General features: G+C 50.7%; 1 protein-coding gene across 20 annotated transcripts in view; it reads left to right on the top strand.

Annotated features, from left to right (window-relative positions):
- Positions 1-224: 224 nt before the first annotated feature.
- The window catches only part of Rapgef1 (Rap guanine nucleotide exchange factor 1), a 114859-nt gene continuing 87488 nt past the window's right edge, over positions 225-27595 (top strand). For 2 of the 20 annotated variants that reach the window (XM_040745104.1, XM_040745100.1), the window contains exon 1: positions 228-494. In XM_040745104.1, the coding sequence (XP_040601038.1) occupies positions 434-494 (61 nt within the window). In that variant the 5' untranslated portion in view covers positions 228-433. Of the gene's footprint in view, positions 495-22449; positions 23399-27233; positions 27303-27595 lie in introns of those variants that run through there. The other 18 variants (XM_040745099.1, XM_040745093.1, XM_040745095.1 and 15 more) reach the window with 15 other exon arrangements.

The raw sequence follows: 27595 nt of genomic DNA, 5'->3' as shown, positions 1-27595 counted from the left end.
ACCTGGTCCCCCTTTTAGGAAGAGGGGTGGGGTCCGTGCTGGGCTGTGGCGGGGGACTCCAGGCCGGCAGGGGGCGCTGCGTCTCGTCTCTCGCCAGGCTTAGCTCGGCTCCGGGCCAATAGGGGGGCGCTATGGCGCGGGCGGCGCGGTGGGCTTCCGGCAGGTGGCGCCGTGGCCGCGGGGCCCAGGCCGGCGGGCGAGCGGCGGCGCGGCGCTGCGGCCGGCGGCTCGCTGCCCCGGAGCAGCGGCTGCGCGGGAGGTAGAGCGGCGGAGCGGCAGGCCCTGTGCGGGCTGAAGCGCGGTCGGCGAGCGCACGGGCCGCGGCCGCGCGGAGCCCGCCATGCCGGCGCGAGTGTGAGGCGCGGCGAGCAGCGGCCCAGGAGAGCGGCGGGCGCGCCGGCCTGTTGCCCCGGAGCGGCCCGGCCGGGGCCGGATGAGCAGCGGCCTCGGCCTCCGGCGCAGCCCGGAAATGTCCGGCAAGATCGAGAAAGCAGGTGAGGCAGACGGGAGGGAGGGCGGGCGGCGCGCCTCCTGGCCTCGTGGGCAGGACCCCCGGCCCGGGCCCCAGCCTGGCAGTGACGCCGCGAGGGCCATCTTTGAACCGGGCCCGTCCGGCTCCCCCGGCGCCCGCGATGCCAGTGGGATCCTAGGGGGGGCGGCTGAAGGGCCCGGTAGCCTTGTTCGCTGGAACCTCCCACAAAGGCAGGAACCCTGAACCCAGAGGAGGCCCGGCCCCGACCACATGTGGAAGGGCAAGCGCGCCCCAGAGGTGATCGGCAGCCCAGTTATAAAATGTGTCACTCCTAATGAGCCTCGAGTTTAACCACAAGTGTCTACTTCGGTGGCTTCAAAGGAAAGCAGGCTGGGGTGTGTTGGAGTGATGTTTCAGGGCGCAGCCAAATTGTCCTCCCGGTATCCTGCCTTGCTCTGCAAGCGGAGCGGTGGGGAGCCGCTGGGGTTGCGGGAGAAGGTGGATGCGATCTTGATGCAAACCTCATCTCTTTGTGTGTTCCTGGAGATCTTGGGGAGTCGCCTCCCGATTTCCCCGGCTTGCATATTCTAAAAGGAGTTAGACACTCCCGAGAGTCAATTACTGTTGTGCATATGGGGCCCAGAGCTTAATTAGCCGTCAAGCAGGGACTCCTTATAGGGGAGGGCGGATTCTTGGCTGTTAGGTGAGGTAGGCAGTGGTCCAGGGCCCGTGTTGGGGGTTGTCACAGTGGGGATACCCAGTTAGCCAGGAAACTCCATAAAGAAGGCGGACGTGTAAGAAGCTGGGGGTGTTCGGCAGCACTGATTTTTGGAAGTTCCGATTTCATAGGCAGCCTTGGGGTTACTTGGCAGGGTTGCATATTAGCTTTTGCAGCCCTGGGTTTACGCATAGGAATAATGTTTTGATACTCTTTATTGAACTTCTGCTGCGTGTCTTCACTCTGTGTGTGATCCCTTGGTTGTGTTGTTTATTTAAAAAAAATACTTGAAGGTTGCCTGCGAGAATTTGGTATCTTTTTGAGGATTCAGAGAGGCTCAGTGAATTTTTGTAGCCCACCTAGCAAGGGCCAGTAGGCTGGGTGTTGACTAGGAAAGGTACTATTCTCATGGCTGGACTGTTCGTTTTCAGGTGCTGTTTCTGGGGTGTTTCTCCATGTTCTCTAGCCCTAGGGCTTCGTCTAGTGACTGTGAGTCGCTTTCCTGAATACGTGCTGCTCCGGAAATATCTCTGGTCTATCTGCGCAGCACTGCTTAGGAACTCCTTACAGTGTCTCGTCCGAATGGCACTGTTGGGAAACTTGGATAATTCATTTAAAAATAGCATTAACAGGCTGGGGAGGTGGCTCCGCAGACAGCAGCACTTGTTGCTCTCCAGCACCCAGGTTGGCTTTGCGGCACCCACGTGGCAGCTCAGAACCATCTGTAAGTTCCAGGGGCTCTGACCTCCGTGGGCACCAGGCACATATGCAGTGCAGAGGCTTACAGGCAGGCAAAACAGGCATGTCTGTGAAATAAATACATCTAAAATGTGTGTTAAATAGCATTGACTGAGTTTTCTTTGTCAGAATAGTGTATGTTCATTGTGAAAAATTTGGAGACCATGGGAGAGTAAACAGGATGAAATGAGCTGTCATCTTTTTTTTTTTTTTTTTTTTTTTGGTTTTTCGAGACAGGGTTTCTCTGTATTGTTTTGGAGGCTGTCCTGGAACTCGCTTTGTAGACCAGGCTGGCCTCGAACTCACAGAGATCCGCCTGCCTCTGCCTCCCGAGTGCTGGGACTAAAGGCGTGCGCCACCAACGCCCGGCGAAATGAGCTGTCATCTTACAGGCTCCTTTTACAGTTCAGACTGACGTGATTCTCCACCCCAGTCCCTTTCAGCAGAGGTCATGCTGGGGCCTTCTCTGGGCACTGCCTTCTGCTAGGGTTAGGGCAGTGCCCTCTTCAGAGGAGTTTGTCTGGGGAGCTGGTAGTCATCGTCGTGCCTATGCTGCCAAGCCCCATGGATGTTCTGTGAACACGCCCCAGTTGCCAGGGGTCCTTGATGGCGCTATTCATGAGGCTGGGAAAAGAGGGTTAGTCTTTCTATGGTTTTTCCAGGCAGGGCTTCACTGTGTAGCCCTGATCATCCTGGAACTTGCTCTGTAGACCAAGCTGGCCTCGAACTCAGAGATTTGTCTGCCTCTGCCTCCCAGGTGCCGGGATTAAAGGTGTGGCCACCACTGCCCAGCTTAGGCTCTTTTAATGGACCGAGCGATGGCAGGAAGATGGGTATGGAAGGATGAGAGGAAGGTGCATGTGGGGAGAAGCAGCTAAGGGTGAGAGTGTTGCGGCTGGCCATAGCTGCCTCTTGTCTGGGTTCTGGGGATGACAGTGAGATGACAGGAAGTGAACCCTCTTGTGAAGCTGTTTTGCTGTGGTCCATTACACCTGCCCAGGAAGACTGGGGTATGCCTGGAGTGAGAGCTTGCCCTCTGGAGCTTCTGTGGGTCATCCTAGGTGAACTGGGTGTGCATTCCTCCAGATTTCCTGTTTGGTTTCTGGTGGACTTTGCTAAGTGGACCTGTTGGTAAGCTTGAGAGGTGGTGTGACTGGAAGGAGAGACCTTTATTCAGCCAGGTCCAGTCTCCAGTAACAGTTGTTGCTGGTTTTCTGTGCTTCAAAGTGACATGTGTGTTTTTAAATATGCTTGTGGTCTCATCTCTCTGTAAACAGGACTGCTGTTTTGCTTCTCAGGGTTTGGGTGTGGGGGAAGGGGTTAGGGGTTTTTGAGTGAGCAGAAATCTTACACCCCTACCCTGGTCTTTCTGGTCAGTTTGCCCTCCCTGCTTGCAGCTAGCAGGCTTTCACGTAACCTCTAGATCTGTCACTCAGTCATCCAGCCGCCCCTGCCTGCAGCAGTCATGGGGGCATAGGAAGGGGCAGTCTAAATGTTCTGCTTCAAGTGTCCAGGGGGATCAGGACAGTCTGAGTTGAGGGGAATCTTGCTGGGCTATCAGCTAGGAGGATCAAGAGGAAGCTTGGGGAAGAGGTGCTGTCCGCCTCCTGTGATCAGGTGGTAAGGGCCATTCTCTAGGAAACCGTCGCTTTGAGTTTGCATGGTGGGATTGGGGGTGAGGGGCAGAGGCACTTAGGGGCATATGTTAATGGTTCTAGTTGTGCAAGAAGATATGGTGGTTCTGCTTGCCCATCCCTTCCTGCAAAGACACAGTGAGTTGATGCTCTCAAATTTATGGAGCTTAATGCCAGACTAGGAGTAGTCAACTGGCTTTAGCCCACTGGCTCATGTGTATTCCCAAGGAAGAAAAATCATTGGTGGTTAATGCTTAGAAACCAGGAAATTGCTAAAAAATCTCAGGTTCCTAGTTCTCCCAAAGGATGAGAGTGTCTGGTAACTCAGACTTTTCTCATATCTGTACCCATATGTGGGAGCTAGGTGGTAGCTGTCTCCTCAGTGTCCCTGCCCCTTCCCCTGCCACATCACTGAGTCCCCTTGCCCACTTGGACTGTTGACATTTTTGCTCCTGACTGGCAGAAATGATTCATGTCTGTTTGCTTGTGATCTGGACTTTGACTCTTGCCCCATTCCTTCATTGATTGGTCCCTCCATTCCTTCATCCAGCGGGGATGGAGTGCCTGCTCTCCCAGGTGCTATGTGGCTCTGGAGATTGGCATCCACCATGAGGATGACACTGGCCTGTGTCCCGTGTGCCAGCCAGGGAGTCTACAGAATTGGACTCAGGGTGTTAGTGGTGACTGTAAACTCCCACTACGACAAATGGATACATGAAGGACCTTGCTGATTTCAACTGGGTGGTGAAGCTGAGTGGTGGGAAGTGGTCTGCCAGGCCTCTGTGCTAGAGGAGGGAAGTCCTGGGCTTCAGTCAGCCCTACTCCTGCCTGCCCAGCTCTGCTCTGCTCCTTTCCTTCAGAGTTCAGAATAGGAAGGGTCCTGTGGTGTTCTAATCCCTTTCCTCCCTCTGCCACCAGCTAGACCAAAGTCTGCCTAAAATTTCATTTACTAAACTGTCTGGCCAGTGCTGGCATCTGGGACTGCAGTGAAGTTTGTTGGGACTGATGGGATAGCTCAAGCTCCTGCAACACACAGACTGACAGGATAAACATGGGCCTCAAAGTCCAGGCGCTGTGCTTTCCAGATGTTTATGGGTACTTACGATACGAATGGGAAGGAGATTACAGTGGAACTTGCTATTATGTATCTTCTCAGAGCAGATACTGGGAGTCAGGCTCTGCACTTTCTGTGGCCTGAGGGCCGTGAAACGGGCAGTCACTGGGTGCTGGTCACTCTTAACCACTCAGCTTATACTTCCCTTTCCCCCAAGTTAGGCATCTTTGTGGTTGCAGGGTTTTCATAAATGTTGAAGCCGCACGCTCCTTCACTGACCTACCGATCCAACCCTTTCTGTGCGCCTCATTGGCGGCATCCTGTGATGCGGGGTGGTGTCTGAGAGCCCTCTGGAGCATGGTCTTCCCGAGGGGGTAGGCAGCAGTAACAGCAAATCGGACCGTGTATCCTCCCACTCACTGCAGCTTTGTCACAGGTGGAGACTGAGGGTAGACGTCCCCGTGTTGCTCCTGTGGGCAGCAGAGGCCTGGGGGATTTTGGTACTGCCCAAGATCACTGTGTTAGGGAAGTGAAATGGGGAACTGACCCGCTTTCTGTCTGTACACTGTCTGTCTTCTACAGAGTCCCGTGTTGTGAGGGGCATAGCAGTGTCTGCCCCAATTTTAGTTCGTTTCTACACTTCTCTTCTGTTCTTATGAGGAACAAAATGCCCCAAACTACCAAGTTAGTTCATGTAGACCCAACTTGGCCTTGAGGCTGCTTATGACTTTTGTAATGCAACTTTCACAGCACTATAGGGAGATAAGCGATAACAGTGTTTTTAAACCAGCCACAGCAAACCCTAATGTTTCCTGATCTCCCGTGCAGCTGTTGGCAGGGGTGGTTTGAATGGGATTCCTTGTAGCCAGGAGACGATAGGCTTGGAAAGATGACTCACGTATGAGCTTGCAGAAAAACCATTTCCCAAATTAGCCCAGATTGCAGCTTGCTCTTAGTGCAGGCTGGATCTTACCTCAGTCCAGCCAGTGTGTTGCTTGTTGCCATAGTAAGATGACACAGTGGAAAGAGGAGAGGCCTGGCCACAGTGCCTGCCACACCCACGTGACCTCCACCCCCTGCCTTGCTGCGGGGACAGGTGTTCCACTGACGGTCACCACCACACCCCAAAGGCTGTGTTATGAGTAAATAAACACAGCCCACAGCCTGTGAATTAGAAGAGACCTGTCATCTGCCAGACCTGTCATTTGCTTGCTGGCTTGTTTGAGATCATCTGAAACCTATGTGTCCTCAGGTGATTCTTTCCCTTCTCGGGCCTGGAAGGATTGGGACTCTGAAACTCTCATGTTTCTCTCTGACTGCAGGTCCCTTTGTCCCTAAGAGAACAACTGCATGTGGCTGGGAATGTAGCTCATTGGCAGAGTCTGTCTGTCTAGCCTTGGGTTTGATCCCAGCACTGGAAAACAAGCATGAACTAACAAATCGTGGGGAACCTGCTTTGAGTTCAGTTGCTCTTGCCTGTTGTGACCCTCGAGGCTCCTCCAAGGTCCCTCCACCAACAAAGTGAAAACCCACTTCCTGGACGGCCTCACAGCTTCCTCCAACAAAGCTGACCCCCTCATGGTGCCTAGTGCTTTCTCTTCCCTAGCAGATAGTAAATTCTGGGGAAAGGTATCACGCAAACACTTGAGTGCAGTGATGGTACTACTTAGCTCATTCGGAATCCAGAGCCCAGTTTCCTGTCTGCAAGTTAATAATAAACAGATAAAGCCTTAAATAAATCTCAGTTCCTGGGAGACGTGTGCCTGCCCACCACTTGGTGGCTGCTAGCCAGCTTAGCACACAGTAGGTACCCAGTTCACACTTCTTCAAAGAATAACTGACTGATGGGGTGTGGCTAGGTGGGACAAGTGCTTGCCTAGCATGCACAAGGCCATCAGTTATCACCAGCACTGCTGATCAAAGCAAGAGATAAAAAAGGAAAAAGAAGGTATAAACTTAGTCAGTATCACAGAGCGAATTTAGGTTCCTGCTTTCAAAGCATTGATTGTCTTTAATCCTTTCTGGGGATCAAACCAGAGCCTTCCACATGCTAGGCAAGTGCTGTACCGCTGGGCCACACCCCAACCCAGACTGATACACTTCCCCTGGCTTTCAATTGCTTGCTACCCAGGTTGTTTCTTGGTGAGTTGGTAGGACTTCTTTTCTGATGGGAGTACCCAGTGGGTGGGGTTCTGTGTTAATTAACTGTGTACAGTGGTTTGTGTTTTTGCATCTGAAAGTTGATGATAACATAACCAGATTCCCAAGCTGATGGGGAGGTGGAGGCAAGAGGGTGGAGAGTTTTTAGGCCAGCCTGGACTGCAGAGTGATGCCCAAAAGCAAAACACCCACATGGGGTGTCCCTGGTTGTTGGGAGGCTAAAGAGGAGGATCTGATGAGCCTAGGAGACTAGTCTGGGCAGCATAGTGAGACTTCATCGTGAACACGCAAAGGAGAAGAAAAGCCTGAGTATAGCTCAGCACTAGAGTAGATACTCGCATACACCAGACTCTAAGCTTGGAACTGGAGAGGTGGCTTGGAAGTTAAGCGTTCTGGTTGCTTTTGCAGAGGACCCAGGTTCAGTTTCCAGCACTCAACAATGGCTCACATCTGGAACTCCAGCTCCAGGATTTAAAACCAGATCTCTTCAGGCACAGCATGCACATGCATAGGAACATATGCAAACACCCATATACATAAGTAAATAAGTCTTCTAAAAAACAAAAATAAAGCTGGGCATTGGTGGTGCATGCCTTTAGTCCCAGCACTTGGGAGGCAGAGGCAGGCGGATTTCTGAGCCTGGTCTACAGAGCTAGTTTCTAGGACAGTCAGAGATGTTACACAGCGAAACCTTGTCTCAAAAACCTAAAGAAAAAAAAAAAAGACCCTGAATTCAAACCCCACATTGCAAGAGGAAGAGCAGATTCTCAGAGTGAGGCAGAGCCCCACTTAGCTCTATAGAATACTGCTTCTACAAGTCCCCGTTTTAGTCACTGCTTGCTTTGCACAGGAGCAAAGAACTCTTGGGTAGTGTTCACCCTTCAGGAGCACTCACTGTGCTGGCGTGTACACAGCAGTGGGGGTGCCAACCCTGCACAGGCTGGTACCCATAGCAAGCCCCGTGTAGGTGTCCTGCTTGATGCTCGTTAAGCTTTTCAGTTGCCCTTGGAACATTCTTTAGGAGCATTTCCCAGCTTCTACTCATTGGTGGCTGGAGGTACTTGCTGTTCTGAGTGGCCAGAAAGGGTGGCTCTGCCCCCTCTTTGTTTTTTGTCATTGGTGCCCTCTATGAGCGATGCCATAGGAGGCTGACTGAGTGGCTGGAGACCCTGGGTCCATGGTGGCAATTCCTCTTTCTACCTCTTTCCTTCTTGCCTGGTACATGATTCAGAGCCCTTCCTGCTGCCTTCTGAGCACACTCCTGCCCTGCAGCTAGCCCAGCCCGAATGATGTTTTGCTTTCCCTTGCTTGCTGGAACCACAGTCGTGTCACTACAGATCAAATTTTGTGTCAGAGCTCCACCCTACTTTGAGAGCATGGAAACGGAGCCTGCTGGACAAGAGTCTGTTTCAGTAGTTTACTTTATAGCTTAAAATTTTATAGCCAGGCAGTGGTGGCGCACGCCTTTAATCCCAGCACTCGGGAGGCAGAGGCAGGCGGATCTCTGTGAGTTCGAGACCAGTGATCTATAAGAGCTAGTTCCAGGACAGGCTCCAAAGCTACACAGGGAAACACTGAATCGAAAAAAAAAAAAAGTGTGTGTGTGTGTGTGTGTGTGTGTGTGCCCTTGAACACGTGTATGTGCACCGTAAGTGTGCATACATGACCAAGGAGATCAGAAGAGGGAGTCAGATCTCCTGAAACTGGTTTGAGCTGCCATGTAGGTTCTGGGAACAGAAACCAGGTTCCCTGTAGGAGAAGTAAGTGCTCTTAACCCCTGGACCATCCCTCCAGCCCCCCATTATAGCTTTTATAAATGTTCACCATTGGTGTGACTCTCAGGCACACAGCAAGATGGCTCAGCAGCCAAGGCCCTATCTCCAAGTCTGACACCATGGATTCAATCCCTGGCCTCACGTAATGGAAGGAGAGACCTGGTTCCCACAGGTTGTCCTGTGTGTGCCATGGTACCCCCAAACATGAATAAGTGTAATAGGGATTGAGAAGGAAGCAGAGCGGGAGGGGGATGCTGCAGTGTCTGGGAGGTGGGTGTGGGGTGAGCAGGCAGGACAGCTGAAGCCCCGTGGACTTCACTGACCTGGAGCAAACACACAAGAACCCTGGTTAGAAACAGTGGTGGTATTTATATGCGAGTTATGGATAGCCCCATGTGCCTGTCCTCCTGCAAGTGGCTGGTTGTGAACAGATAGATGGATGATTGTGTGAGGACCTTGGAATTGGTGTCTCTCAGCCCCTCCTTTCAGTAAGTAAAAATAATAGTGGCAGCTAACAGTCATTAGACACCTACCACGTGCCAGTACCAGGCTCTGCCAAAAGCATTCCACACATGTGACTTCATCTCCACAGTGGGGGAAAGGTACTGTGCTGTTCTATAGAGCACTGCAAGCTACAGGCTGTTCTTGGCGATCTGGAGCAGTTCCAGAGTGGGGCGAAGGTAAAAGCCAACGGGCATGCGCACTACTTACCAGGTCTCACTGGTTCTGGACACCTGTCTTAGGTCTGTGACATGGGCGAAGATGGACTTCCATGTTTCCAGGTACTCCTTGGAGGTGGCTGCTGTCAGCGTTAGGGATGAAGTGTAACGGGGAAGAAGCTATCCTGTCCAGGGCCCAAAGCCAGGGAGAAGTTGCCTTCATCCCGACCCTCCCTGTTTTGTTTTTTGAGACAGGGGTTTGCCATATATCCCAGACTGGCCTTGAACTTGCTGTGCGGCACAGGCTGACCTCAAACTTACAGTCGTCCTCCTGCCTCGGGCTCCAGAGTGCTGGAGTCACCCATACTTCTGTGTCTGGTTGAAAGGCCCTTCCTGATGCTGACTGCACAGTGCTATTGGTGGGTTGGACACACTTGCTTTGCTAACCATTTCTCTCTGTGTTGAGCAGGGACCATGTAGCCCAGGCTAGTTTGAATTCATCCTACACTGAGATTCACCCCAAACACTGGGACATAGGCTTGTGCCTGTGGCCACACTTAGCCTTTTACATGGGTGCTGGAGATCTAAACTCCGGCCTTCGTGCTTGAGCAGCAAATGTTCCTATCCACTGAGCTTCCTCCTGAGCCCTGTGGATGTGCTTGGCTCTAGCTGTCCATCATCAGCGGTCCTCTCCAACTTCCCAGGTGTTCCCGATACAAGCTTCTTTGTCGCTGTAGGTTTTGTTGAGTCTCCTATCTAAGGTGTTGGGGCTGCACAGCATTGTTCTAGGGGAGGGAGGTGGTGACCGCTGTTCACTTTCTGTTATGTGCCAGACACCACTAGGAGTTGGACCTTCAGATAGGTGCTTGATTGGTTTCTCCTCTTACTGGGAGAATAGGCAGGTGCTGGGACCATTTGACAGCTGCTGTGGAAAGGAAGGCAGTGTCAGGGGAAGTGGCTGGCTGGCTGGCCAGCCGCAGGCACACGCTGCAGGGAACCTGGTTGTCCCTTCCCTCCCCCCTTGTGTCTGGACCCTGGGTTCAGCACTGGTTTGCTGAGTCACACGGTGTCTCAGAGGCACCACTATTACCATTGCTTGGAACCGCTTGGCTTGGGACTTCCCTGGGGCTTTCCTATGTCTCTCCAGGACTGACACTGGCTGCACATCTGCTACAAACTTGCAAAGCAGCCTGACTCCTCAGTTCAGAGGTGGTTTCCTGAAGGCAGCTTGGGAGTGGAGCGGAGCAGTAGAAGTGATAAGTGGTCCTGGCGGGTGTCACTGAGTGCCTAGCCGGAGTCCACCAGCCAGTGCTTGTGTGAACTGCAGGAGACTGAGCCTTTAACAACAACATTTCTCTATGGTGGAGGCTGGGTGAGCCTGAGCAGGTGCTGAAGAAGACCCTCCTGTGACCTCAGGACTGCGCCAGCGTGCAGGCTCAGTGCCCTGTGAGCTGTTACCTGTCGTCACCTGTACAGTGACAGGCAAACGGGTACAAAGGAGTGGCTGAGTGTGAGCCTTGCGGCCCAGAGCCATGAGGTGGCTGTGGGACCCTCCTCACTTCAGTGGGCCTACCTCATGGTGTACCCGAAGGAAGAGTCAGTGAGGAGATTGATTGATACCTCACGGTTCTAGCTGAGTCTTACCACTTGGGAAGTGCTGAGTAGACATTAGCCTTGTTCTTACTGAGGGTCCTCCTCCCCTAAAATAACATTTCTTTAAAAATATTGATAGAGTACACAAAATTTCACACTTCAGTCCTCAGAGGAAAGGGCGGTCTCTGGCTGTTGAGGTGCTTTGGAGTCTCTGTGCAGGGTGTGAGGGGACCCTGGACCTCACATAAACTAAACACTCTTCCACTGAGCCACACCGGCCCCTCTTCCCCTGCCTCTCTTGAGAAGGCCAACTCCCAAGGTTAAGGTGAAGGGATGGTTAGAGGGGCTGCAGGCTTGTGGAGCTGGGGCTCACCTAAGTCACACACACTGGCCATGCTGCACACAAAGGCTATGGCAGGGCTCAAGCCCAGCGGGTATGTTCTCACTGCCAGGAACACTTCAGTTCCCCACGCAGGGATTTCGAAGCCATTAAGGTCAGCTCTCACAGTGTGTTGCTGTTGTTTTGTGATTGTTAAAATACTGTCACTCAGGCCCTTGTGACAGGTAATTTACAGATGACATCAAGTGCCCTGCCAGGGTGATCCCTGCCTTGTTCTCCTCCCAAGGTTACCTTTCACAGCTGCAGGGACTCAGGAATCCCGTGTCCTGCTAAGCATCTTCCTTGGCCTGCCTGCCATGTGCTAGTGGATATGTAGACCAGTGCTGTCTGCAGGAAATGAAGCTGTTCGCCCAGCCCCTCACTCTCTTCATTGGGCCCTGGGGCCGCAGGACCTCCCACTTCATTAGCATCTCCACAGCCTTCTGTGCCTCTCCCTGGGCTTGTCCAGAGCACCTTCCCACACTGGTTCTCTGAGCTCATCACCGAACCCAAGGCCGGCATCAAAAGCATGCTTTTCTGCATGGTCTGGCTTTGTCTCTCTTCATCACCCTGAACACAGAAGCTCGTAGGAGCTGTTTTTGTGTTTGAAAGGAAAACACAGGAACTGGGCTAGGAACATGCACTGTACTCCCACTGTGGGCTGCAGGCCCCAGCTCATAGGATGAAAGTGCCTTCTGCTGCTCAGTGGCGTAGGCTGAGGTCAGCACAGAGTGTGAGGGTCACAGTCACCACCAACAGACATTCAGGCGGTGCAAAGAGAGTAGACCTGGTGCTGTAGAGTCACTACATCCTCCATGTCCCCTCTGTGACCTGAGGCTGTGGATCTGCTTAGGGTCTGGTCTGCTAGAGACTGTGTGGATGGTCAGTCCCTGGGGAAACTCGATACCCACATGTTCTCTCCTGCCACGAATCTCTCCTCCTGCGTGATGGAGTGTTTGTGAATACGTTGGCCTTTTAGAACTGGGTTCTCATGCACCCCTGAGGGTTGCGAGTTCCCAGGAATGGTGCTTCCATGTAGCCAGGTCTGTGTGAACATAGGGAGCTTTCCTCTTCTGAGTGAGTGCTCTAAACTCACACCATAAACCTCTGTGTTCAACATGAGCAGATATGTTTAACTCCCCAGAAGGCAGAAGGCCCAGCTGCTCCACTACCCTAGGGGAATCTCCCTGCAAAGTCTTTGAATCAAACTCTTCCAACCTCGGTGACCACTGAGCTCTCTTCACCTGCCCTGATGGAACTGTGACTATCTGCTATGTTTGTGGTTTTTTTTTTTTTTTTGGGGTTTTCAAGACAGGGTTTCTCTGTATTGTTTTGGAGGCTGTCCTGGAACTCGCTTGGTAGTCCAGGCTGGTCTCGAACTCACAGAGATCCGCCTGCCTCTGCCTCCCGAGTGCTGGGATTAAAGCCATGCGTCACCAATGCCCGGCTGTTTGTGGTTTCTTTACTCTATACTCTTCAGGTTATTATGCTTATCTCCAGCTTGTTCTTTTTTATTGCTGTACAGTAGTATTCCATTGTATTGACTTGTTTATTTGCTTGAGAATTTGATCTTGGTTAGCCATTTACGTATTTCTGAGGAACAGATAAATGATACCCAACAAAATCAGCTTTTTTTTTTTCTGGTCTCATGTTGTTTTATTTGGGCATTTTTCTCCCCAACATAATATTTTTATTATTTGAGAATCTTACATCATGTACCCCAATCACACTTCCTAGACCTCCCAGGTCCCCAACCTTTGTAACCCCTTCCCAAGAAGAAGAGGAAGGAGAAGAAGAAAAAGAAGAAGAAGCAGCAGCCCATATACTCATTGGTCAAACTCTCAGTGACCAGCCTCTTTTTTTTTTTTTGGTTTTTCGAGACAGGGTTTCTCTGTGGTTTGGAGGCTGTCCTGGAACTCACTTTGTAGACCAGGCTGGCCTCGAACTCACAGAGATCCGCCTGCCTCTGCCTCCCGAGTGCTGGGACTAAAGGCGTGCGCCACCAACGCCCGGCTTAGTGACCAGCCTCTTAAAGATAACTGAGTCCTTCCCTTTCCTACCTGACCCCCTCTAGAAGCCTCAGTTATGGAGAGCTACACTTGAGCATCCTTATCATAATTTTTACAGGTCTCTTAGATGGCTTCTTCTCTAGGCTGTTACTTTGGGGAGGGGGAGGGGGAGACACAGAAGCCTTCTATGTCCCTCTTTCTCAACTGTGAGTTTGCAGTCATCCACAGCACTGCAAAAGTAGCTTCCTTGCCCTTTACAGTCAGCAGAAGCACTTGGCTTTTGGTGACAGCATGGGTGACAACAACCGAATTTTTAAAAATGGACAAAAGATCAGCCAGGCATTGGTGGCACACATCTTTAATCCCAGCACTCGGGAGGCAGAGTCAGGCGGATCTCTGTGAGTTCGAGACCAGCCTGGTCTACAGTGCAAGTTCCAGGACAGGATCCAAAGCCACACAGAGAAATCCTGTCTCAAAAATAAAATGGACAAAAAAATCAAATAGACATTCTTCTCAAAGACACTATAAAAATAGCCAATGAGCTCATGGATATGCACAGAATTATTAATCACTAGGGAAACATAACTCAAACCACAGCGAGAATACACCCCACTCAAAGATGGTTCCTTTCAGAAACCTTGGGAGCAACATCATGGAGAAAGTGAAACCGGAATTGGCAGAACATGAAGTGGAAAACTAGACAGCAGTGCCTCAGAACCAGAATTATCACACCGTGTAAACAGCTCACTTCCTAAGTTCCCAGAAGAGTGCTGAAAGCCAGGACTTGAAGAACCCCCACCCCTTTACAGCAGCATTATTCATTATTGCCAAAAGGTAGAAGCAGCTCAGATGACATCCATGAGTGGATAGTAGGGGCAGGGGCAGTCTGACGTGCTACACGGTGGGTAAATCTGGGGGCAGTGTGGCAAGTAAAGTGAGCCAGGCACAGGAACAAGCACGATGTGGCTTCACCTCCATGGGACCCTAACTTGGTAAAACCACACTGATGAAGCAGAATGGTACAGGGTCTAGACGACCTGCTAGAGCTGGTGGTTGGTGGACAGCTTGTTTTTCAAGGCGAAGATCTTGTGGAGATAGTGGTGATACAGCATGGAGTTTGTGGATGGTGTATGCACAGCATGACTGCCACCAGGTGGTGTTGGCACTCAAGAGGCAGAGGCAGGCGGATTTCTTGAGTTCCAGGACAGCCAGGGGTCTTGAGAAAAAACAAACAAGCAAAGCATGTTTTACCACACTTGTTTTCATGCCACTCTACCACAGAGCTCTACCCCTAGACTCATCAGTGTCAAAACATGCTAAAAATATAAAAGTGTTAGCATTTATTTATCTAAGCAATTAGTTAGTCTTAGACTGCATCCTTATACAATACATTTTATCAAAACAGTTTTAAAAAGCAACTCGTAGTGGCTGTATTAGTGGGCGTATGACTGGACTGGGAGGGGCACTGGGGGAGGGACCTCCTGGGTACAGTGGCTCCTGTGCTGGGCCTGGCCCTTGAGGAAGCCTGTAAGCCAGAGCAGATACTAGACCACTGGGTAGGGATCTTACTACCATGTATCTGGACTTTTCAGCTCTGGTAGACTCCATCCCAGCCCCCACCTTCAGGAACTGCCCAGGCTCTAGGTCAAGCTGTCTGTATTCCTGTCCTGTATTATACTCTGAGGCCATCAGAGCCAAGAATGGCTGACGAAGTCTCAGAGGTCTGAAGTGCCGCTGGGCTTCACCCTGGGGGTGTCATAGTGCTGGGTGCCTTTATGGTCAGTGAAGCCTGTCAGGGGCTGCATACAGGGCAGTCCATAGTGCCGGTGGCAGGCACTGTGAACCCCTGGAAGGATTCCAAGCTGTTGGCCGCATTCCTAAGAAAATATGACTGGCTCATGGGAGGGGCAGAGGGCAGAGAATCCAGACAAAAGCAAGGCCACGGCTTCCTCAGAAATCCCAGCCCTCCAGGCCCTGTTAGATGGACAGCACCTCCGCAGAGCTTCAGCCTGAGGTCACCAAGATAGAGTCTGTGGCCCACGGGTGTCATTACAGTCCCATGGATAACCAGCTGCTGTGTGGACGTTAGCACAGTTGAAAACGCAGGATTGGTTCATAACATTTCTCAGGAAGCATACTAACAGTGGATTGTAAGACAGCACTCTTGGACTCCAAAGTTAAGCTTCAAGAAAGTATATATCCAGGGACACACTGGAGCATGATGACTCCTGCTGACTTCCCAAGTGCCTGTTCTGTAGGAACCATGACAGGAGGAGCTTGGACACCTACCCAGATCTGCCCCCTTCCCCCCCCCCCCAGCCTCTTGTTTGTTTTCAAGACAGGGTCTTCTTGCTTTGGAGCCCAGGCTGGCCTTGGAATTCACAATCCTGTTTCAACTTCTTGATGCTGAGGTCACAGGCACGTGCCATTGTTCCTTGCTGAGACACAGTGTTGATTCAAGAGTTGGGTTCTGAATCTTTGCTTATGAATGTCTCCATTACGGCCTCCCAATGAAGAAAGTTACTGAGGGTCCCTGCCTATGTGGACCTTGACAAATGAAATGCTGACTGCTCCTCCTGGCCTGCTGATTTCCTCAGGGTGACTGCTCAGGACCCCACCCCTCTCAGCATCCTGGGACAGATGGAAAATAGTCACAAGTGTGCCACACTTGCTTTGAGAGACCTGGCTCAGAAATACACTGGCTCCAGTACAGGCTTAGTTCCAGGGAGTTCCCATGAGTCTGTGCATTCTCCGCTAGTTCTTTTCTTCCCAGAAAAGTCTGCTACTTCCCACATCCCATTTATTCAAGCCGGTGAGCATCAAAATATGGAAGAGCTGGGTTTAAGACCAGTGAACATGAACAGACAGTTTAAAACTCATCATCCTTGTGGGACAGCTAAGCAATCTTAGCTTCCTGTTCTTGGGATGGATGGAGACAAGAATAGAATTTGTGTCAAATTACACCTCTTTAAAATTATTTGTAATTTTTAATAATATATGTATAGTTCATTGAGTGTGTGTGTGTGTGTGTGCATACGTCATTTGTTCAGGTGGAGGTCAAAGGACAATGAGAAGGGGTCAGTTCTCTCCTTCTCTTGTGTAGAGATTGAAATCAGGATGGCTGAATCATCAGGGCTTTAGTTTGTCACCCAAATAACAATCCTGCTCTCCTTCCTGGCAACATTATTGGGAGGCTACGAGTATGTATCTGTGTTGTCATTCTGCTATTCCAAGGGCAGTTCCTCACTGCTTAGATCAGATCCCTAGTGCCCTTCCCGTTCCTCTCTGTGGGAACAGTGGCTACAGAATGTGCCCCTCCTCAGCATCATCATGTGGGAACACATTAGGAATGGGTGACAAACTGTAGCCCTGACAGTTCAGTCAGCTGGCCCTGCTGGCCACAGGAGAGCTAAATGGGAGTTCCTGTCTGGCACCGAAACAAACCCTGGCAATGTGGAGAAGTAGCTTAAACCCCCCCCAAAGCCACTGCAGTGTAAAGATGATTCTGAGAGAGAGAGAACAGGCAAGCAGAGGGAGAATTCTGCAGCAGCCGTTTAATTAGCTCTGCACGAAGGTGGCTGGCAGTTTAGCCGCCGTGAAAAAACTGATGGATCTCCCACTTAATGCATAGTGTGCCTTGGGATATTAGCTAATTAATTAGGATGATGTATGAGTCATCATGATAAACAAGACATTTAAAAACTAAGCATCTAGTTTGTACTCAAAGTTTAAATCCGTTTGAAGCCACACAGCACAGCAGCCCTCTCCCAGTGTGGTGGTAAATACTGACAGGCTTCTTCCGGTCCAGATGGTCCCCAGAAAGCAGCCTCCTCCCAGCCCTCTGGTGCAGGGTCTTCGCCCTCTTGAACTCTCCAGTTTGGAATGTCCTGGAATGAGTCTCCGATCAGTCCCTGGACAGTGCAGGCCCTCTAAACCAATGGTTCTCAACCTGTGCGTCTTGACCCCTTTGACAAACCATTATCTTCAAATATAATTACAGTGTGACTCATAACAGTAGCAAAATTACAGTTATGAAATAGCAACAAAAAAGCAATATGGTTGGGGTCACCACACTATGAGGAACTGTATTAAAGGGTCACAGCATTAGGAAAGTTGAGAACCGCTGCTGTAAACAGAGCCTGTCTACAAATATCTGTTTCCAGCCCTTCTTTTTTCCTGGTTCATGGCCAGGTACCAACTGCCTGCTGAGTGTCTCTCCATGAATGTGGTCCTAGCCTGTTTGGGCTACAAGGATGAAATGACTTAAAGAGGGTGTTGCTTATACGACATTCATCAAACATTAGGTGTTGAAGGATGGTGCCTTCTTGCTGTGTTCTCACAAGGAAGGGGCCAGGAGTCTCTCTGCTCACACATGTGGGCTCTGTCCTCATCGATCGATCATCTCTTCATGAGCCACTTACTGGAAATACAACTTGACTGTGAATTTGGGGTACACGCCATACATCCTCAAGAGCATAACAGCCTCCTTTCAAGCTTCCTGTCATAGTCTGGGCTGCTCCTGAACTCGGGTTCTCCTGCCTTAGCCTCCTGAGTTCTGGAGGTTACAATGCTGCTAGTCCTGGGCCCATTACATCTTGTACCCCTTGGCTGAGGCTCAGAGATCTGAGTCATCCTTGCTGTCTGACTCTCCAGGATAGTCCATGAGGCTGCCAGTCTCTGTGCAGGTCCCTTGTAGCCGGTGACTTTGCTTCCATTCTTGTTTCAGAAATGTCCGTTTACCATTCAGCTGCTAGAGGGTAGATTGGACCTGCCTTGTGTGTCCGCAGCCACCTGTCCCTGTTTTCTGCCCTTAGCTCACGCTGGCTTCATGGCTTACCTTCTGCCACTCAGCCTTTGCCAGGGCTGCTCCCGACTCTGGAAGTTAAGAGAGTTTCAGGGCAGGAGCCAGAGGCTAACCTGCAGAGGTGGTAGAAGAGGTGTCCAGCCTCTCTCAGAGCAGCATCACCCCTCAGCGGTTATGGGACTCCTTAGGGTGCCATTGAGAGTGGGCTGCAGAGGTGAGGAGTGAGCAGCAAGTACAGTAGGAGGTGGTGGTGGGGGCCGAGCTTCAAAGACCTCTCAACATGGCAATCCAGACTTGCCCAGATGCTCCAGAAAGCAGTGAAGGCGTGAGGGTTCTGTGTGCTTAGTGCCCCCGCCCCCATAATTTAATACCATCAAAATGTGCTCCATTATTTCTGTTTGGTTGTAAAACTTCCTTCCAAAACCAGTTGTAATGGAGCATATCTGTAACCCTGGAACTTTCGTTGTGGGGGCAGGAGTTCAAAGCCAGCCTTGGCTACACGAGATCCTGTTTACAAATAAAATCCAAAACCAAACAAACAGCCTTCTTTCCAATTCTAGGCAGAACTGAGGAATCCAGGTGGGCTTTGTTCTGTTCTTGGCCTCAGAGCTAGAGGTAGGTCCTGGTGGAAGAGCGGCCTCGGGGAGGCCAGATGTATGTCTGTTGCATCCACAGTAATGTCTGCACGGTCCTCATTTATAGTCTACTTTGCCAAGAGGTCCCCGAAGACTAGCCATCTCAAGGGGTCTGGGGGCAAGGAGCTGATTTTGAGGACTGTGCAACAGGTGAGCTACTCATAGGTGTGTGGTTCCCTTCTGGGTCCACCAGAGAACCGCACAGTCGCCTCACTGGGCACCTCCAGCCCTCAGGACTGAGTTCACAGTGGCAGACAGGTGCTCCGCAGATACAAACCCTGGACCAGCTGCGCTCCCCTGAGACTCATCCATAGGCTCTCTGCCATTCTGGAAACTGTTTGAGCAGGATTAGGAGACGTGGCTTTTTTGAGGACACGTGTCATGAGGGGCGGGGGTGTCTGTGTGGTTTCAAAAACCTCCTACACCATTTCCAGTTAGCTGTCCCCTCTCTCCGACCCTCGCCTCCTCTCCTTCCTCCTCCCCCTCCCCTCCGTGGGTCAGGGTATCAGCTCTCAGCTAGTGCTCCAGTGCCATGCCAGTCTGCCTGCTACCCTGCTCCTACATGATGGCCACGGACGTTAACTTCTGGAACCCCGAGCCTCCAAGTTAAATGCTTTCTTTTATAAGTCACCTTGGTCATGGTGTTATGCCACCACAATAGAAACATAACTAAGACACTCAGTTTCCCCAATTCATTTTAATGATTTGGACCAACTTGATGATTCTTGGCTTTTTTAGAACCTTTAGAGGTGGTGAAAACCATGAACTTCTCTTCCCAGAAAAATGCATGCATATGATTTAACGCCTTAGGAAAAGAACCCTCCCTTACCTATCCAGTGCTCACCACCTTCTCGTGTACTTTCTGTGACGTGGGACTACCCCTGCTGTCCTTCCTTCAGTTCTCATCCTTCTTCTTCTTTCCTTGACCTGCCAATTGGATTAGGTGGCGTGCTTCCCCAGCATGACCCTCAGCATGGCAATTAAACGTCGTTTCACGGTGAATCCTCATTCTGAAGCTGGCTGGTGCTTCTGTGGCACAGTCCGCTCAAGTGCCTTTGCCTCCTGTGGTCCTCTCTCCCTGTGCTGCGATATCAGCAGATGACCCAGAAATTTGGCCCATGAGCTCTGCCTCATGCCTTTGACACCTGACCTCTGCTCTGCTCGGTCCTTTGAGCATGTGTAGAACCAGCCCCCCCCCACCATGGAACATTCCCACCAGGCTCTGTGCTTCCTCGTATTGTTGTATTTTTCTCCAGGAGGGAAATGACCAACATCAGACTTTCCTCCCGGCAGACATACACACACAAAGCTGGGTGTCAGCTCCTGGGCACCACCCAAGAGCCCGGTGCTGTTTCTTTGGCTACCCACACTGGCACCTCCTATAGGGCCTTTCCTTTCTGAGCCGTTTCGGTCAGCGTCCTGCAATGAGCTGTGCCCTGTACAACCCTGACTGACTTTTCCTTCTGCACCCAGCAGTATATGAAGGGAGCTAAAGGGAGGGAGGACTCTCAGAAAAAATGTTTCAAACTTTAGGCCACAGTGTTACATCTCTGGTTTATGTTGCTTCCCACAATCAAAATATCATTCCTATGGCTCAAATATTTGCAAGTGAAGCATTAGAAACTTTTCCTAGGGGATGGATGAGACCTTCTCAGGAGCTATGTTGCTGCCCCCTCTCCCCCAAGTCTGTAGTGTGAAAGAGGCGCTCTCCTGAGTCTGTTTGGCCTCTGCTTCTGAGTCTGGCTTGAGGTTTGTAGCACTGACATTCAAGAAGTAACCATGATGACCCAAGACCAAGTTGTCTGTCTGAGGTCACATGTACTCCCAGAGCCTTCTGGTGTTTGTGGGTCATGGGGGAAGCATGGCCTTGCTGGCTGTGAATAGAGCCCTCCACTCTGGCGGCACTGGCTTTTGTTTGCTTGGGTTTCTCTTCTGCTAGCCCCAACTGGCCTGGAACTCTTGAGTATAGCCTAGGCTGACCCTGAACTCATGGAATCCTCCTCCTTGAGCCTGTTGAGGGCTGAGATCGCAGGCTGGAGCCACCATGTCTGGTTGTCATTCAGGTTTTGATTGGTCCTGTCTGAGCATCTTCTGTGGGCTCCCTGCATGGGAAGTGGCAGCCGGTCTTGATTGACAATCATATTAACCTTTTGGGATGTTTCTGGGGACACTTTCTCTGACTTGGCAATTCAGGGGGAATCCTGAAAAATAAACTCTTCAGCTCATCTTCCCCACTCCATTGGAGCAGCACAAGTTTGAATATTTGGAACCAGGGCTGCCTCAGAAGCCATTGAGCCACCAAGTCCTCAAGAAAAATTGTGCTCTTGAGAAAAGTGTATGTTTGCCAGTGTCATCCATAGATACACTGTTTGGATCTTGGGTTCATTTGCTCCTGGAAACACTGCCACCAGGGTAAAAACAGCTCAGAGCTAACAGGGCAGAGCCTGAGTCCAGCTCTGTATGCATTTTGCTGTTGTTACTACTATTATTGTGTATCTATATGTGTAAGTGTGGGTGTGCACATGCCACTATGGGAGAACACATGCCATGGTGCATGTATGACAATCAGAGGGCAGCTTTCAGGAGTCAGGTCTCTCATCCACCATGGATTTCTGGGGACCGACCAAGCTCAGGTCATCAGACCCAGCACTGTGGATCTGCCACAAGCGGATGCCTGCATCAGAGACTTTCTAGAGCAGGAGGGGCAGTAATGGTGTGGGTGACACACCATGCAGAGGCCCTGCACAGGCTCAGCGTGGTCTCTGTGTGGCCAACCTGTTCCAGTGCGGGGACCAGGTAGGACTTGTCACTGTTCACTCCATCACCTATCCACACCCGTCTACACATCAGCATTGCCAAGCACAACTTCTGACAGGCTGGGCAGCCACTTAAGCTATTTGCCAAATGTTGATAAAATGAAACTTTCTATAAGTGAAAGATGTTAAAGTGCAGGTTCTGACCAGAGCCTCTTGACTGTTAGTTTTGGCATGTATTCAACGGCGCATACTGTGGAAGAAGCAGGATCGGGTAGCATATTTGTAGCTGAGATTTCCCTGAGGAGAGGTGTTCAGGTGTTCAATGAGAAAGAGACAGATGAAGGTACTCCAGCTCATCAAAAGGGTCAGGTGTGGTTAGCAGGGACAGAGCTGGGTTTAAATCAGTCTTGACTAACTAGCAGTTTGCTGGGCTGCACAGGCGTGCTGTTCCTGCGTGAGGTTTGTCCAGTGTGTGGTGGCACTGTGACGGTGGGGGTGGGGGTGGGGTGGGGGCGGGGGCGGGGGCTCAGTGTGCAGTGAAGGAAACAGGGCCCTCCTGCTTCTGTTCATTCCTGCAGCAACCTCGGAAAGATGAACTGGATATGGGTTTGCTTTGCCAAGTTTGGAAGCTCAGGCTGATTTTCTGAAATGCCTTCTGTATTGATGGAGGAAAACACAGTACCTGAAGATCTTGTGGCGATATATCGAGGTCCTTCTCCATCCTGCCTCATTTACCGAGACCCTTCCTCCTCCAGGGCTGGCAGGAGCAGCAGCAGTGTTAGTACTAACTTTTCTGTGGTTTAAGGGTTTGCTTTTGGGTGCTGTCTTCAGGCTGCCTCAGTTTGCTTCCATGTCTTGCCACCCAGCTTCACAGAACATGTCTGCTGGCTAACCTGGAGTCAGGGCTCTCCCGTCTGACCTGTGATTTTGGAGTCTGAGGTTAGGAGACAATCATGAAGAACATGTACCAAGCTTTCCTAGGTGGGTCTAGTCCAAATGACAGCAGAGGTGGACTGGTGGTGTGTCCATTTAACAGATAATAAAACTGAGGCTGTTGACCTTATAGGCAATACCAGTGGCAGAGCTGGGTTTGAAGCTCTGGCTGGGTCCAAAAATGGCATTCTTACCCTGACACCCTTAGCAGCATTTCTAACCCTACTCTGAGGGGCTGAAATAAATTAGACTTGACACTCACCTTGGCTTTTTCTCCCTTTTCTCAGACTTCATGCCCTTGTTTTCTTCCTGCAAACCAGGTGGCATGACGCCTTCTCCAGAAAAATTGTTCTTCAGGCAGAGTCAGGGTTTAGAACTCAGGGTGCATACCCTTAAAGGCTGCGCTTCACTTTGTTTCCTTTGGCAATGAAGACATTACTTGCATCTGAGTGTTTTGGTTTTCCCTTGGAGCCACAGTATTCATGAGATCAGCCTGTTTCCTCTGACTGTGTCATGGGGCTGAGAATGAGACAGGCCTTAAATAGAAGGTGTGACAGGGTCTACGAAAGGTTGCTCACTGCACACCCATTGTGACTTTCAGCTTCTGGATCACCAATCCTACTTCTTCCCCTGGGAAAGCAGCGTTGGCCATAGGAGTGCAGCCCATTCTCTAGGCTGCTGCAGTGCTAGTGATGTCAGAGGAGGCCCAAGGAGAGAGCTGCTTAATATAGTGGATTACTGCAGCCCACCAGCAGGGCGGTAACACCGTTTCTTCCAGCTTCCTTCCAGTACCACCAAAGAATGTAACAGGCAGGAGCCTGAGACCTTTTAGAGCAACAGAGTTCCTGCTTTCTCCAGAGGGTGTGTCAGCGCTCCTGGGGCTCTGCCTGGGGCTTCTGGGTCATTTGGGTTATCCTAGAGATGAATCCCCTTTCCGCCACTGACTTGGTTCTTACTCGTCATTCAGTGAAGACGCCTGGGCTGGGAAAGGTGCTGTGATCTGCTGGCTTTAGGGATGGGCAATGCCGTTGAAAAACAGAAGCCCCTGAGACAAAGCCATCTGTGCCCCTGGAAACAAGGTAAGAAAGTTCTGCCCCATCTCATAGGCAGCAAGGTGGTGGTCTCATCTGGGACCCTCGCCCAGCTGAATCAGCCTGGGGAGCCATCTTCCAGATCAGAGTAAACTCCCCTCTTAATGACCTGTGTAGCTGGTGGGTGGTTCAGCACATGAGTTTCTGTTGACATCCTTCAATTTTTAAGACCTAATTCAAGTCAAGAGTTTTGCTATGCGTGAGTTGGAGTATTTCGTGATTTTTTTTTTTGCTGTGAAGAATGTTGTTGAAAGCTTCTAAGCGTATATCATCTCCCAAGGATAAATATATATCCACCCTGTTCACCTATTTTCCACACTGTGAGAGGCAGCAACCTCTGTCACCACTGCCCCGGACCCTCAGGCTGCTGTGTCAGCTCTGAGGGGAGGAAGAACGGGACTGTAGCACTGCCACGGTGCCCAGGATCAGCACACGACCGTCAGCAGTGCTCCGGGACAGCTTTCTCAGACACCTAACCCATGAGGCTAGCAGCTGGTAGCTGTGCCCGAGGTGGCACCTGCAGGACTTGGGGGCAGGGTCTCACTGCTCGGCCTGTGCTGGTCCTGAGTGTGCCGCCTCGTCAGGCTGGCCTCAGTCCCGTTTAGCCTCCCGTGCTGGGATTGCGGGCGTGCCCCACCCCAGCCATCTTTGCAGGCATGCTTGACTGTGGTTGGCAGTCCCCTTGTAACTGTGGCTGAATGTGTGTTTGTGAATGAAGAAGCAACTGCAAAGAAATGCCTGGAAATGTTAACAATAACTGCTGGAACCAAATTATAGAAAGTCTTTCACTTAAAAGGGAAAACAGAGCCAGGCAGCGGTGGCGCACGCCTTTAATCCCAGTACTTGGGCGGCAGAGGCAGGCAGATTTCAGTGAGTTTGAGGACAGCCTGGTCTATAAAGTGAGCTCCAGGACAGCCAGGAAGGTTGCTACACAGAGAAACCCTGTCTCTAACAACCCCCTGTCCAAAGCGGGGTGGGGTGCGGTGGGGTGTAGGTGGGATGTTAGTTTGCTGTCATGTTCCAGCATTCTCTTGTCGGCTGTTTCTTTGACAAATACTCCACTGGATTCCAGCTTAACAAGGTGGAATAAGAAGTAGCTGGGGACTTGTGCTGGGAACGAGTCTTTCCTGGGTGCTGGGTATTGAATTCAGCACTTGGAACTTGCTAAGCAACCCTGAGCTGCACTTAGCCCCTGACCTTACTTTCCTTGGTACTGAGCAGTGTGGGAGAACACTCTTGGTTTTGGATGGTCACGGTGGACTGTTTAAAGAGCCATGCTTACTGTAATTACCCTGACACAATTCAGCAAAATGACACATTTGAAAGTGAGGACTTCCAGATGAGCAAAATAGGGGAACTGTTAACCAGCACCAGGAGCCAGGTGATGGGTCCGTGGTACACTGGTTATACTTAAACAGTACTGGTGATGCAGCCAGGGCCTCACCCACTCTAGGTAAGTTCTTTACCAGTGAGCTACATCCCCAGCCCTCTTCAATGTGTTTTCAATATGTGTAAAATAAGAGCAAGCAAAAACTTGCTTAGCTTACCTTGTGTAGTTTTGCATTGGAAATAACTGGGTTTGCATACAAAATTACATAAAGGTTTGAGGTTTGCTTGCCTTTGCATACTAACTGTAGTGAGAACAGTGTAGGGCCGTAGTTGACAGTTCATTCATAGCCAGCAGAGCCACTGTCACCTATGCTCTCCCACCGCCCTTTCCCTCAGAGGGCAGGTTGGTTTATCTAGGGTACACCGACCACATTTGTCTCCTCAGAGTCTATCCGGCCCTGACTTCAGGGCCGTTCCTGTCCTCTTTCAGTGAGGTGATGAGAGCCTTCCTGGTGGATGAGTGGTGGCTCCAGGCGAGCCACATAGCTGGGATCTCTGACACACTAGGGAGTGGAAGTGAATGGAAAGTGCGGTGTCCACATTTGCTGCTGCTGGGACAGCTGAAGATGCTCCTGTCACTCTCCCCAGCTTGTTGTCCTGTGATGGCTGGTACTCTGAGTAGACACCGCCAGAGCCAGCCATGATGTGAGGGCCAAGCTTTGGTGCATTCTGGAGGCTATTTTATTTATGTTTTTAATTTTTATTCATTTATTTATTTGATTGAGTTTTCAAGACAGGGTTCTCTGTTAACAGCCCCGGCTGTCCTGGAACTCCCTCTGTAGACCAGGCTGTAGACAGAGATCCATTTTCCTCTGCCTCCTGAGTGCTGGTATTAAAGGTGTTTCCCCACCACTGCCTGGCTTTGAAGGCTATTTTAAAAGATACCCTGTGTACCCTTCACATCAGTCTGTTCCCATATTGTGGGCTGGGGAAGTCGGAAAGTTGAAGGTGTATGATGGTGTGAGTGTCCCAATGCCCTGCCGTCCTGCAGACCCTTCCTTTCTCATATTGGCTCTAGGAAGTCTCGTGCAGGCTGATATGCAGCAATTGAAATTAGTTATTATTTCCTTAAAATAGATTGTATGTCATCTTGTGGGTGCTGGGGACTGAACCTAGGTCCTCTGGCGAAACTGCTAGTGCTCCTAAACACTGAGTCATCTCTCCACCCCACCTCTTCCCTAAACTCCCAGCAGCCCCGTGCCACCAGGCTGGTGAATGGAGTTGCTAGTGATGTAAGTGTTTGCACACAGTGTGGGTGGTAGCCAGGGAAATTAACACCCTCTGAGGAAGGGCTGACTATGAAAAGCTCTGCTCATAGGCTGACTAAGTGGGGCTTGCTGTACAGGGAAAGAACCCTGCAGGCAGAGGGTAGGCGGGGTGGGGGTGGGGGAGTAAGGCTCTGCCTCAGCTCAGCAGGATGGATTTAGAGGTTTGGGCTGTAGCCAGCAGAGGTGTTTAGACCTGCATGTACAGCGGAGAGGCATCTGATGCAGCTGAATGTCCACCCAGAACACATAAGGGCCAGAGTCTCACTCTGACCCCTGACCCAGCTTCATATTCACAGGCCTGCTTCCTGTTGTCTACGGGAGACGAGTGATGAGGCCTTTACTGTGCGTATCATTCACAGATGCACACTGCCTGTTAGGAGTGCTTGTTATTATACTTTACTCACTGGAAAGGAGCCTGCATTTACTGAGTCCATGGTATAGACCTTAGGTCGGCTCTCTCAGAGCCGGCAGCTATGTGGGCTCCTCTCAAAGGGAAGACATGTTGACACTTTTGGGCATTAGTACCAATGTCCATGTGCCCTGGTCGCCATTGTTTATGGTACAAACTCTCAGAATACTGCTCCTGTAGTACTACCCAGGAGACTCAGTTTTCCCCTACTGGCTACTGTTTTTGTTTTGTTTTTTCCAGCTAAGAGCATGCCTTCCAACTAGGGTGCCAGGGTTGGATTCTCTCATTTTCCAGTTATTTGATGGTCAAATACAGAGCATGTACATTTTATTGTAGATGAAATAAACTTACATTATTTGTTATCCCTTCCATCTTCTGGTGCTAGTGATGCAGCACAGGGCCTTGTGCATGGTATGCAAGCACCCTGGCCCTGAGCTCACCCCTCAGCCGTGATGCTACATGATTAAGGAAAACAGTGGTAACACAGAGAAAACACATGCTGAGTACCTAAAACCTTGCAAGATGACAGAAGCCTTAGCTGTTGCTGTTGTTTTCCAGAGCCCAGAGCCCTGCACATGCACACACCCATGTTTTTTATAGTTACAAGCATGTGTGTGTAATTCCCCCCCTTTGATGTCAGGCTTCTGTGTGGCCCCGTAGCTACTGTAATGATGGTGGCGTGCCATCGTGCTAATGTTGCACACTGTTTTAAATTAGCCATCTGCTGTTGAATGCTGAAACTGCTGTTTTGGCTGCTGCAGGTGGAGCAACACTTGAGGAGCTCCAGGACAAGAGCTGTGTGATGCTGTTGGATGGTTTCCTTAGGGTGAGTTCCCAGCATCACATTCCCAAGCCGGGAACACAGAAATGGCTTTAAGAATCTCACCGTGATGTTTTCCCAAAGGGGAAGGGTAGCTTAACATCTCACAAGTGAGAGGTAAACCCCCTGGTTGGTCAAGAGCACATCAGCATCCAGTGTCCCATCTGTTTGAGATTTTCTTAGACACTTCAGCTGCACTTGTAGTGCTGCAGCGATGGGTTATCCGAGGAGATGATCCCAGGGCCATCAGCAGTGTGAAAAAGCTGTCTGTTACGATAACCTTTTTTTAAAGATTTATT

This window comes from Mesocricetus auratus, unplaced genomic scaffold (assembly GCF_017639785.1).
Source record: "Mesocricetus auratus isolate SY011 unplaced genomic scaffold, BCM_Maur_2.0 Super-Scaffold_100004, whole genome shotgun sequence".
Classification (NCBI taxonomy): domain Eukaryota; kingdom Metazoa; phylum Chordata; class Mammalia; order Rodentia; family Cricetidae; genus Mesocricetus; species Mesocricetus auratus.
Note: the sequence above shows the minus strand (reverse complement) of the source record. Positions and strands in the feature narration are given on the sequence as shown.